The 13,874-nt window shown below is 46.2% G+C and overlaps 1 protein-coding gene across 1 annotated transcript; it reads left to right on the top strand.

The window, feature by feature from the left end:
- Window positions 1-4,786: 4,786 nt before the first annotated feature.
- Window positions 4,787-5,401, top strand: LOC123116561 (PAMP-induced secreted peptide 1-like). The gene has a single exon (XM_044537501.1). The coding sequence runs from the start codon at window positions 4,913-4,915 to the stop codon at window positions 5,153-5,155; it is 243 nt and encodes an 80-aa protein (XP_044393436.1). The 5' UTR covers window positions 4,787-4,912; the 3' UTR covers window positions 5,156-5,401.
- The last annotated feature ends 8,473 nt before the right edge of the window (window positions 5,402-13,874 follow it).

The raw sequence follows: 13,874 nt of genomic DNA, 5'->3' as shown, positions 1-13,874 counted from the left end.
TTGCTGATCTTCAACATTAACATTTCCATTCAATTTTATAGTATTTTATGAAGGCCAATTTAGTTTCAGTAGCATCAATGTAGGGTGAGAGAGTTACGCGGTTAAATCCATTTGCATTGAACAAGCTCAGCTAAGGTGGTGTGATGAGATAACCAAATCCTTTACAAAATGCAGGGTAAAAAATTGTGCAACGCTTATTATTCTTCTCATTAGCAACTACAACCATAGATAGACGAACCATGGTCTGGAACAGATTAACAACAGGTCGGGTTGCTCTTAGATTATTTGCATTGACAATACACACAAAAATGACAAGAGGCTGGGATATACAGCAAAGCAGGAGCACATTCTTCAAACTGGTAACTAAGAAAAAACTGTATCTGGTTGGATTTCTGTTTTTGTTCATCAAGAATATGGTCTAATGGTAGATAATTTATCATGAGTTGTTGACTTTCTCATTTCAGCTTCATGTACACCTTACTTTTGCTTGGTCGAAATTTGAAGTGCATGACAACTTCATTTATGTTATATTGGCCAATGAATCCCTTCAGCTTAACAAAGTCCTTGAGCAAAGTTCATTTAGCCATTATCTCATATAAGCATCCATGCGTATTATTTTATCAGTCAGGTTGCAAACTTTCCGTCAATTGCTTTCCTTCTTATTCTTCCCTGTTTTTTCGCTACCATTAGAATCACACTGTACTTAACCAGCATTATCCTGCCACTGTTGGTGGCGGTGCCTTTAGGTTTTCATGGAATAGATAAGCATTTTATATCGATGCCCGTCGTAATCAGCAGATCATCACTATAGTTTGTAGAGTGTCAAAACCTTACATACTGTGCCTTCCGTTTAGTTTTCACATGAAGTTCGGTGTTCCCATGTTTAGAGTTCAGATAGAAGCCAGTACTGAAGCACCTCCCTTTATTGCTTTGATATGATTTTTAAGATTTTTTTTCTAACGGTGTTCAATCTAACTTATCAGTAAAAGAAGCTCACTGTTCGTTCTGCCTTGATTCGCTGGCCACATTTCTTTGGTTGGGTTGGTGCAGGCCAATGTCCAGGCTGCTTTACTCACTTTCTTTGCCATGCACAGGTCCTTCTGTGTGTCGCTGCTGTCAGTCGTGACCTTGCTGCTTGGAGGACAGGAGGAGCGTCAGGGGTCTTTGCTGCATCTGTGGGGGTACTGGCCAGAAGGTGAGCTAAAATATTAGGCCCCATCTCTGCTTGATCTGTTCAGCCAACTGAATCTGGTCTCGTTACTTATTTCTGTTTCTTTTGGTGTATATGAAGTGATACAACTTTATTTCCGTTGCTGCCATCTTGCTTTTCGTGAGCTAATTCTGTGCAATCAAGCTATCGTTTATACAGTAATGAGTGGACGATGGCCTGATAGAGGTTTCTCCGCAATGCATGGTTAAGTGTTGTCCTACCTCCTATCAGAGGTTATTGCCGTCCATATTCATATGCGTATGCTTTTGTTTTCAGGTTATTGTTATCCATGTTTCACAACCTGAGGTGGTCACCTTTGATCTAATACCCGCGAGTCTTCTATACTGTCTTCATCCTATTCGTGCTAAAACATACTCAGGTTCCAACTGAAAAAATGGGCTCCTGGTTTGGTCTAAACATTATTAGAAAAATAATTTGGTTGCATGTACTAACGTGTTTCGATTGTATACAAAGAACAGATTAATGAATCCTAGGTTATGCAGTGATTTCTAGATGATTCGTTGTTGTGTGTGTGTGTGTGTGTAGCACCCTAGCCTCATACCACATACGTGGAAAACGTGCAACAGAGTTTTTTTTTGCCTGTTGCTTGTTAGTTAGCCGTCTCGTTGCGTTTGTGTCTTAATTATAATCTGTTGACGAGAAGAGCAGTTGGACCACTGTTAGAGGAACTTCTGCCTCTGGATTGTAACCCTATTATAACGGAATAAAACCCTTTTCCACTTGAAAAAAAAAGTAGTTGGATGGTCCAAAGAGCAAAAACACCATGTGTTAGTCGATGATACACAAGTGAAGCATGACCGCAGTCCGCAAAAGACTAAACTGAATCCAACCGGCAACAATACAGCCAAGGATTCGATGGCTGAGAACCCCATGTGCTCCCTTTCTGCTGTGGAGGGTTCGTTCACTCGATCCCAAGTACTAATGCTAAAACATGACTAAAGCTCGTAGCTTAGCAAGCGCGTTGCTGGGTTGGACAGTGGGAACACGTACGTACGTCAAGAGTGAAGCTATGTTTCTTTTCGTTTCGTTTATTTATTAATGACACCGAACCTGGCAGCTAGAGTGAAGTACTTTCCGCAGGCTTGGCTCCTGAAAAACTTTACGGTGTCTCAGATTCCCTCAGGCGATCTGAAGAAAAGAACCTCTCAGTTGGTACAAAAGCCATCGAGGCGAACGGGCGGTGGTCACCGTTCACACGCACGTATACGCATGCACTTTCCTCGTCGATCTCCCCGTACAGCACACCGCGACAGAGTTTGAGCCCTCGATTTTTTTTGTTTTGAAACGAGAGCCCTCGATTCTGACCCTCCCTGCAGCGGTATCGAGTTGCTGACCCAATGATGCATGTCTGACTTGTTGAGCCATTGACCGTTGTTTGTTAGTTAACCGTCGTACGTCCCGATCCCATGTTGGACTTGTTGAGCCGTCACTCGGTTCCTCTGCGTCCAAGTATTAATTTGTTGACGAGAAGAGCAGTTGGATGATCCAAGGCAAAAAAGAAACATGTTTTATCCATGATCGATACGGCAAGCATGAACGAGCGCAGACACCAATCCAACCGGCAACCCTCCATTTCTGCCCTCGACCCACGACTCGATATGGAGTTTCTCTCAAATAGACCGTCCACATGTAAAAATAATCAACTTTTGAATCATCCGAGGCAAAAAACAGCTATCCAACTAATGATTCATATGCCAGAAAAATTACATCTCCGCCTCCTAGAGATGTAAAATACCACACCTCGCGGTGCAAATTTACATCGCCGGAGGCAGGAGATGTAAAAACTGAGGCCTCGCGCGGACGCCCAACCGCTCTTCAGTTCATTTCCCGCCCGCCGCAGCTCCCCCCCCCCCCCCCCACGCGTGCGCAGATCCAGCCCCGCCACTACCCCCGTCGCCGATTCCACCCCGCTTGGGCCGCCGCCCGCCGTTGTACGAGCGGATCGGGCCGTCGCCGCCCTGCACCGTGTCGCCTCGGCCGCCTCAGCCCCATCCCGGCCCCGCCCGCCTGTGCCCCACTCCGGCCTCCACCCGCCCCCACCCACCCTCGCCGGCACACGCCGCCACCCGCTCTCCGCTCGGCCGCCGCCCCGACCTCTCTCCACCTACCGCCGCCGCCACCCGATGGCGCCGAAGAAGATGCCGAAGGGCAAGTCGGGTTTCTTCGGCGTGAGGGCGAAGCCCTTCGGGAACTTCGGAGTTGAGTTCTCCGACGTCGGGCGGTGTTGGTGGCTCGGCACGTATCCCACCGTCGACGAGGCCGCGCGTGCCTATGACGTGGCGGTGTGGCGTGCCGGACGGCCGAAGACGGACCTCAACTTCCCGGAGATCGACAGAGTGGCTCGTGCCGCAGGGAATCCGGATGGAGGAGATGCCGACGAAGAAGAAGAAGAAGAGACCGGCAGTTGTTGTCACTCCCAACGAGAGCGACGAGGCGGCGATGGCTCGGTTTGCGCGGGAGCATCCCGAGTACGTCTAGGCCGAGCAGAAGTTCTACTGGAAGCGTGATGCCGAGGAGAAGAAGAAGGAGGACGAGGCCGGCTTCTGGGGGCTCTCGGATGACTCCGAAGAGTCGTACTGGATGCCCTCGGACGACGAGTAGTTCTGCTAGTTTAAGTTTATGTCATCTATGTTTGAATTTGATGTTTGAACTATGTTGAGACCAAGTAGTAGTTGGTCATTTTCAGAATTTTACATCTTCGTTTTGAACCATCTGTTGGAGTTGCTTTTTTACATCTCCATTTTGGACCACCTCTTGGAGTTGAGTCTTTTTCAAAGATGTAAGAAGCACTTTTTGGTGATGTAAATTCTTACATCACCAATTTGGAGCATCAAAATATACATCATTTATTGAAAATGCTCTAAACCATGACTCTTTTATAACGAAAAACCTGAGCCAGAGTGAGGACGCATGGTCCGCAACCGGGCAGGCACCTGGAACTTTCGGTACCACCTCAGGAAGAAGGTCAGTCTCTGGTTGCATCATTGCATGATACTACCAACGACTTGGTCTCTCTGGTTCGCACGCGCGCCACCCTACGGTTCAGGACCTAGGCAAAGAAAAGAATCTTTTTTTTTTTTGCATGGTGCAAAGAAAGAAAAGAATCTCAATTCTGCAAAAGCCAACGGCAAAGCCATCCAGCCAAGCCCGGTGATCGTATTCACACATATACTACTACATACGTATGCACTTTCTTCCTTGTACGTAAAATAATCCGAGCCCTCGAATCTGACCATCCATTTTCCCATGAGCTAGCGGTACACGTATCATATTTGCACACCGCCAGCCGTGACACCATCGGCTGGAAATGCCGGGTCTCCTTGACTTGCAGGCCAAGAAGAGGCAGGAATTCTCAGCTCGTCGGTCGGTCACTCGGCAGCCCCTACACCTTTTCTCCATGCCGATCGATTGGTCAGCAGATGTACACGCGCCATTGGAATCTCCTCCCTTTCCACCAAGTTTATACATTCTGCGACTGCGAGCTCAGCAAACACGTCAGTCAACCTCACCGACCCGACCCTATCACCGCCACTCTATAAATACACGCTCGCGCACCCGACGAACCACACCAACCAATCAGTCAACCGTCCTAAAGCAGACGCGCTAGTAGTTTCTTCAGAGTTCAGGCGCACTCCGCAGAAGCAGCGTCTTCGATTCTCGGCTTCTCGGCAGTTCTCTGTGATGGCATCGTCTTCGGGTCGGCGCGCGGTGGCTCTGGCAGCGCTCGTGGTCGTCTTTCTGGTCGCCGGAGCGGGCCTTGCTGGCGCGGCGCGGCCGGCACCGGCGGAGAGGAGCGGGGACGGCGCGATGTACTCGGCGGTGTACCCGGCCGCGGTGGTGGTGGCGGACAGGGCGAGGGAGACGGTGGAGATGCTCATGGCGAGGCTGCCGGCTGGGCCCAGCCCCAAGGGCCCCGGCCACTAGCTACGCACGGACGGCAAGGGCGTCGCTGTCGGGCTGATCGATCGATTGGTCTCATCTGCCTGTGAATAGTTCAGGGTACATAGACACACGAAGGTTATACTAATTTCACATACTACATAGTATGATGATTCTTTGATACTTTTCTTCTTGTTTTACCTTTTCTTTTTGGAAATTGTTGATACGAAGATTCAAGATTGTATATGGAGTATGACCCTAGAGCGGCACACTCGGTCTTGTTTGAACTCACTAATTGGCACCTAGGTCGCGCTTGATGAGTTGTGGCTGTTGACGGTAGAAACTTGCTCAATGTTCATGTTATACGTGTTATTATCTGCTTTGCTGCCTGATGTTACCTGCCAGCCATACGTCTCATAATCGGACGCATACCCTGTATATATCGACATTGCTGAGGCTGTTAAACTCTGAAACTGTCAAAGTCTGAACTCGCATGTTTGTCACTTCCTCACACCCATACCTGGCCAAATGGGCCGGCCCGGCACGGCACGGCCCGGCCTGAGCTACACGGGCCAGGCAAGGCACGGCCCGGCCAGGCACGCTTAGTACACGGGCCGTGCCGGGCCGGCACGCGTGCTGACATCCGAGGCCCAGGCACGGCCCCTGACTTAAACGTGCTGGCACGCTGGCCCGGTAGGCACGCAAGCATGGGACGCCCTCGACTGCTCGTTGCCAGGAGCGCACTAGCGTTGCCTCAAAGAAAAAAAGGGAGCGCACTAGCGCATGAATTCGATCGATCGTACGAAGCGCCGCTCCCACCGCTCGCTAGTCTTTTTTTAGACAAAACAATCCTCCTTCCGCTAGACTTGCCTGTCGATTGTACGAGACACTCCTCCCCGCTCGCTAGTCGTGCCGTGCCGGGCTGGCACGCGTGCCTGGCAAGGCAGCCCAGGCACGGCCCTAGCCGGGCCACGTGCCAGGCACGGCCCACTAAACGACGTGCCGTGCCGGCCCGTGACGGGCCAGGCACACGGACTATCGTGCTGGCCCGACAAGACCGGCCCGTTTGGATAGGTTTGCTCACACCACGTGCCAACATGCAACATAGTGTCTCCACGTCAAGACTAAGACCTTTTTCTCTTTGCGAAAAGACTTAAGACTTCAGTGACCGCAATATTTTTTGTAAAAATCTTCCGGTCTATTCACGTTCAATCATGACAGTACAACGAACACCAGAAATAATAAAAGTTACATCCAAATTCGTAGACCATCTAGCGACGATTACAAGCACTAAAGCGAGTCGAAGGCGCGCCGCCGTCATCGTTCCTCCCTCGCTGGAGCCAGACAAAACTTTTTGTAATAGACAGTCCATAGAATTAACGCACCATAACAGTAACCGCTGCTGATGAAGAGTATGTTAATGTTACAACTTGTCCCCAGGGAAGTAAAATACATTAACATGTCTTTGGTCGATGGAACTACGACAGCCCAAACCGTACGTTAAAGCCCATAATTTCCTTGGCTGAGAAACATGGTTCTTCGTCTCTTACACCATTCTTTTGATTAACTAAAAAAAGAACGGTCTTTTCTGAAGTTTGCAGCATTTGATGATGGAAAATGTGAAAAGGTGGGAGGCGAACGAGAAAAAGACCTTGGGATATACTCAGGCTGGCTCAGGTGGTTAGATTCTTTATGGTGAAACCAGCCCACCAGGGTCAAGTCTTAGACTTGACATTGATGCTTGCATTTTTCTGTATTTATTTCAGCCTTTTCGGTGATGTTCATTCAGTGGGAGAAGATGTCTATGATGACTTCGTCAATCTTAAGATGATTAGAAATATCTCTCGAGATACATTTTATGCATATATGTTATAGGTTTCTTTACAAAGATATTTTTAAATATTAGCGCGTATAGCTATACTACAATCTATGTAAGTTACTCAACCTAATCTACCAAACAATACAAATTTTGCAGATTTTAACATTTCGTCTATCTTGGAGAATTCAACTGGATTATATGTTTTATTTAAGGGCAATGTATGAAATTAATAACATAAACCATGTTGCAAAAATGTGGTTCTAATCCATGTAAATCTACTTGCACTGATAGATGTTAGAACTTTGTAACATTCAATAATGTATGCTGATATTTTTTACGAAATTTTATCTTATGGCTAGAAAAAAGATAACAAGTAAAAAAGTTTAGTATAAACAATGAAACTATTTGATGTTAGAGGACGAGGACCGCAATACTATGACAAGCTGCCCTGTATTGCTGGAGCATCAACGTTATCATCCATGGTTACTGTTCCCTTCTGATAACTTACTTCCGCTCACCATTACTACACACTTTCTGGAAAGCTGCATGAGTCTCCAAGCCAACACCCTTCCGTACTACAGCCAAGTTTCACATATCTCTCCACCAAGTGCTCCTGTAGTTGTTCCTCTTCTCTGACCTTCTAACACTCCCAGCAATCATTCTCCTTGTTGCGTTGGGCGACCTCAGTAGTCAAATCACCACCTCACCCACTGCCGGCACATTCACAAAATTGATACACGCCTCCGCAATAACCCACGACCATCGAACACAATGACCGTTGTGAGATCTCTCCTATGGTTCTAATGACATACTGATGTATCAAGTTTTTCACATTGCATTAGGGTTCATCTAAAAAGGAAAAGGTGTATGTGTTCAACCTCCACCATCATGAAGATTCGATGGCTGCTTCAGCCTATCAATTCATGTCCCTATATATACAATGTACAAATTATGTTTTAGTCCCTCTACATTTCTAATATCCAGAACAAGGGCATTGAACAGTACTCCACATAGCCGTGACAACCACTGAAAACAAGCAATAATATAGTTCGTATGCTCCTAGCATACTGGAAATCCAAAGGTAGCTCTATGTGTCAACTAGACAATGACAATTGTTCTGAACTTTTTAGTGAAGTGTTTGTTTTGTTCATTTTCATTTCATATTAGACCATTAACAAAAACTTTTGATTACCCTCCATCATCAATGTTATCATTTGCTAACCAGCCGACAATCTAATTCATTTGTTAAATCTCAATCTATGGTTCTCCTCTGGTATTGTACCATAGGGGAATTACATTTTTTGTCATGAGCTTGAGTTGTTAGATACAATCATCGTCGGAGTTCTTACCTATTTGTTTCAAATGGTTTTTTGGTAATAAAACGTAGTCCTCGTAAGAAGCACGCTGCTATTGACCAAGTGTCATGATATTCAGAGGTCTGAAGGTACAATCCCCACCTCCTTATTTTGTGTGGATGCCTGTCACCCAAAATGTTCATCGCTTCTGTGATACTACTTCAAAGTTCAGACACCAACTTAATGGTTTTGTAGGAATTGCACATGAGTGCAACATGATATCAGGCGTCATAGACTCGGCTCTACAAGAATGTTGTGATGTGAATTTTGTTAATGAATTGTTAGTTGTTAGCACTAACCTCGAGGACATGGCGCCGCCCGATGACTCTCCTTCCTTTAGGTCCGACTCCCTAGTCAAGGAGGAGGTGGACCACACGACGCATGTCATGACCGAGTGTGCCATTGAGGACTACTTGGCCACGCTCGTTCAAGCGAACCCGCAGCTCCTCGCCGAGAACCATGCGGTCTACGAGTCCCTCAAGGACGAGTGGAAAGCCAAGGGTATTTGCTAGATGATGGCCTGCCTTCATGCTGAGTAGCAGAAGTTTTTCAAGGAGCTCGACAAAAAAAAGCACCGCCAGACGAGAGCGATGACCCGATCCCGCTGAGTTCACTATACGCTAGTGTCGAGGATTATGGGTCTTCCACTGAGTGGGAGATGCCCACCTGGTCTGACTCCATGATCACCGGCTTCACCGACTACCAGTCTGGGTAGAGCTCCATTCTCATAGTAGCCTAACTAGATACTTTGAAGTCTATGTAGTGAATGTAGCTGCTGATGTCGACTCGGAGTTGAACATGAGTAGAACTTGTGATGCTTTTGGGTATATGAATCATCAACGTTGCTTATGTTCCATGTGTTCTTCTAACCTTGTGTTGTTCCTCCTGCTTGTTCAAATCTTGTTCTTCTGTCTTGATTGAAGTGGTATGTGGTGCACATAGGGAGGTGTCCAAGAGCATACGATCCATGGCAGACATGCCATGAATGTATGTCTGGTTACAAAAACAACTCCTTTCAAGGGTTTAAGACTACGCATGAGGCAGATGATTCTTACATTAAGTTCATGCTCAAAGCGAAGAGCAATGTTGGAGTAGGCATTGGTGTAGGATAAATCGGGTTTGGTGGGCTAAAGAATTTAATAATCTTCGTCTAGTTCGTCGTTATTATGGTGTTTATGTTATCGTTTCTATGGTTAGTACAAAGGAGCGAATGCTACTTCTTTTCTATAAGACATAACCAACACCATTATCTGATGAAATTGTTTGTTGTGATTCTTTTGCAAATGCTCTCGGAAAAATATGAATGCTATGACAGAGCATATCTAAGAGCTAGTGTCCACGAAGATCATCCTAGTCTGAGCGTGTGTGGTGCTTGTTGTTCTTGAACTTCATATCTTACTTATTCTTATTTGTGAACTTGGAACTCGTGCTTGGTTGTGAACTTATGCTAATATATGGACTTGTATGATTGTTTACTTATGAACTTGGAACTCATGCTTGGTTGTGACCTTGGACTCATGCTTTAGGTTCTGAACTTCTTATATATTGGCAAGTTCTTAATGGCTCCATATATGTTGTCTGAATTGCAGGGTTGTCCCAACAAAAAAACATTTCAGGATATAAGTTGAGTATTATACTCGGATCACACATGTAAACCAAGCATAAAACCTCGGGTTATTAGACACGTGTCAGCTCCTAGGAACTCCCAGGACCAAATGCCAGGTATAAGCCGAGAGGGAACCTCAAATTATATGTGCACACAGAGGCAAGTGGTTGCTCCAGGCAGGGAAATAAAGCCGAGCACGACACACGACTTATGTTCAAGTCGTGCATGGATGGAGGATCTCAGCTTACCTATAAGCCGTGCATGAATGGAAATACACTCGGCTTATTCTTGGGCACGTGGCGACACGTGATTGCTCCAAGCAGGAAAATGAAGCCAAGAGGGGCACTCGGCTTACAGAGGGTCCACGTGGCACCTCCATTCTATTGGGTGACTGTCATGTGCCTTTGTGTTGTCGAGAGCCAGGGTTTTGAGCTCGACTTATAGGTAAGCCGAGTCCCCATGAAAAAGATCTTGGCTTACACTGAATTTTCTATATTATCTAAGCTGACCAGCGTAAGCCGAGCGCAACACTCAACTTACCAACAGTTGAGGTCTAAAGGTCATTCACCGAGTATTTGTGATAATCAACTTACAAGTATTTTCCTGTAGTGGAGTGCGGTAGAGAGTTGTCCTGTCCGGTCACGTTTCTCCAACATTGAAACAATATAGAGACTGGGACGCGACACGGTCGACAGTCTTGGCCGGCGAGCCGCTTCCAATGACCGGACGCGTCCAGCCTGGCCTGACATGAATGCAGCTTAGGGAGCGGAGGTGCGATCATGCGGGAGATATTTTTAGATGGGACCGAGAGGTCGGACGCATATGTGATGGTGGTCAAGCACGTATGTGGCGGTGAGTCTAGACACCCACAAACCTTCCCTTGATTTGCGTCCGGATTGCGTGATTTCCGAATTTATGAATCGATAATGTGCCGTGTTGGATGATTTGAAGGGTCCGGCCGGTTTGATCTGGACGCGTTTCGAGGGTCCGCGTTTGAGATGCCTTGACAACGAAAGCTGAGTCAAGCCAACTCCAATGACCCCATCTGGTCCATGTGTGTCCGTTTTGGCCCAAACGAACAAACGTGCGACCCCATCCCTAAATTCTGCCTGTTTGGCGTTGATACGTCTCCAACGTATCTATAATTTTTGATTGTTCCATGCTATTATATTATCCCTTTTGGATGTTTATGGGCTTTATTTTACACATTTATATCATTTTTGGGACTAACCTACTAACCGGAGGCCCAGCCCGTATTGCTGTTTTTTTTCCTATTTCAGTATTTCGAAGAAAAGGAATATCAAACGGAGTCCAAATGGAATGAAACCTTCGGGAGCATGACTTTTGGAACAAACGTGATACAGAGGACTTGGAGTGCAAGCCAAGAAGTAGCCGAGGCGGCCACGAGGGTGGAGGGCGCGCCCACCCCTACAAGGCGCGCCCCCTATCTCGTGGGTCCCTCGGGCGGCCACCGACCTACTTCTTCCTCCTATATATACCCACGTACCCCAAGAACATCCAGGTAGCCAACGAAAAACAATTTCCACCGCCATAACCTTCTGTATCCGCGAGATCCCATCTTGGAGCCTTCGTCGGCGCTCCGCCGGAGGGGGAATCGACCACGGAGGGCTTCTACATCAACACCATAGCCCCTCCGATGAGTTGTGAGTAGTTTACCATAGACCTTCGGATCCATAGTTATTAGCTAGATGGCTTCTTCTCTCTTTTCGGATCTCAATACCATGTTCTCCCCCTCTCTTGTGGAGATCTATTTGATGTAACTCTTTTTGCGGTGTGTTTGTCGAGATCCAATGAATTGTGGGTTTATGATCAAGTTTATCAATGAGAAATATTTGAATCTCCTTAGAATTCTTTTATGTATGATTGAGTTATCTTTGCAAGTCTCTTCAAATTATAAGTTTGGTTTGGCCTACTAGATTGATCTTTCTTGCCATGAGAGAAGTGCTTAGCTTTGGGTTCAATCTTGCGGTGTCCTTACCCAGTGACAGCAGAGGTTGCAAGGCACGTATTGTATTGTTGCCATCGAGGATAAAAAGATGGGGTTTATACCATATTTCATGAGTTTATCCCTCTACATCATGTCATCTTTTTTAATGCGTTACACTGTTCTTATGAACTTAATACTCTAGATGCATGCTGGATAGCGGTCGATGTGTGGAGTAACAGTAGTCGATGAAGGAAATATGCCCTAGAGGCAATAATAAAGTTATTATTTATTTCCTTATTTCATGATAAATGTTTATTATTCATGCTAGAATTGTATTAACCGGAAACATAATACATGTGTGAATACATAGACAAACATAGTGTCACTAGTATGCCTCTACTTGACTAGCTTGTTAATCAAAGATGGTTAAGTTTCCTAACCATAGACATGAGTTGTCATTTGATTAACGGGATAACATCATTAGGAGAATGATGTGATTGACTTGACCCATTCCGTTAGCTTAGCACTTGATCGTTTAGTATGTTGCTATTGCTTTCTTCATGACTTATATATGTTCCTATGACTATGAGATTATGTAACTCCCGTTTACCGGAGGAACACTTTGTGTGCTACCAAACGTCACAACATAACTAGGTGATTATAAAGGTGCTCTACAGGTGTCTCCAAAGGTACTTGTTGAGTTGACGTATTTCAAAATTAGGATTTGTCACTCCGATTGTCGGAAAGGTATCTCTGGGCCCTCTCGGTAATGCACATCACTATAAGCCTTGCAAGCAATGTGGCTAATGAGTTAGTTACGGAATGATGCATTACGTAACGAGTAAAGAGACTTGCCGGTAATGAGATTGAACTAGGTATTGAGATACCGACGATAGAATCTCGAGCAAGTAACATACCGATGACAAAGGGAACAACGTATGTTGTTATGCGGTTTGACCGATAAAGATCTTCGTAGAATATGTAGGAGCCAATATGAGCATCTAGGTTCCGCTAATGGTTATTGACCGGAAACAGTTCTAGGTCATGTCTACATAGTTCTCGAACCCGTAGGGTCCGCATGCTTAACGTTACGATGACAGTTATATTATGAGTTTATGAGTTTTGATGTACCGAAGGTTGTTCGGAGTCCCGGATGTGATCATGGACATGACGAGGAGTCTCGAAATGGTCGAGACATAAAGATTGATATATTGGACGACTATATTTGGACACCAGAAAGGTTCCAGGTGAGATTGGGACTATACCGGAGCTCCGGGAGGTTACCGGAACCCCCCGATAGGTATATGGGCCTTATTGGGCCTTAGTGGAAAGGAGGGAGAAGGAGCAAAGGAGGGGCGCGCCCCCCCAAGCCCAATCCGAATTGGGAGGGGGCCCGGCCCCCCCTTTCCTTCTTCCCTCCCCTCTCTTCCTTCCCTCTCCTACTCCTAATAGGAAAGGGGGGGGGGCAAACCTACTTGGAGTAGGATTGCCCCTCCTAGGGCGCGCCTCTCCCCTTGGCCGGCCCCCTCCTCCTCCCCCCTTTATATACGGAGGAGGGGGGCACCCCATAGACACACAAGTTGATCTTCGTGATTGTTCCTTAGCCGTGTGCGGTGCCCCGTTCCACCATATTTGTCACACCCAAGATGCAACCCTATCCTAAAGGAACTCGAAGGTCCCACCAAGGATAGAAGCGCATCTTGAAGATGCTTTTGCAAGGTGGATATCATTACATCAACATTACATAATAGATAGGGATACATACATAAGTCATACTCCCTCCGTCCGGAAATACTTGTCATCAAAATAAATAAAAGGGAATGTATCTAGATGTATTTTAGTTCTAGATACATCCTTTTTTGTCCATTTTGATGACAAGTATTTTCGGACAGAGGAAGTACAATGCCACACAAATACAACAATACATCATACATAAGAGCAACATCCAACTATGGATGAAACACAAACAGAAGCTCAAACGACATCCACCCTACTAGCCCAGGCTGCCGACCTGGAACCTATCCCCTGATCGAAGA

This window comes from Triticum aestivum, chromosome 5B, assembly GCF_018294505.1.
Source record: "Triticum aestivum cultivar Chinese Spring chromosome 5B, IWGSC CS RefSeq v2.1, whole genome shotgun sequence".
Taxonomy (NCBI): domain Eukaryota; kingdom Viridiplantae; phylum Streptophyta; class Magnoliopsida; order Poales; family Poaceae; genus Triticum; species Triticum aestivum.
Note: the sequence above shows the minus strand (reverse complement) of the source record. Positions and strands in the feature narration are given on the sequence as shown.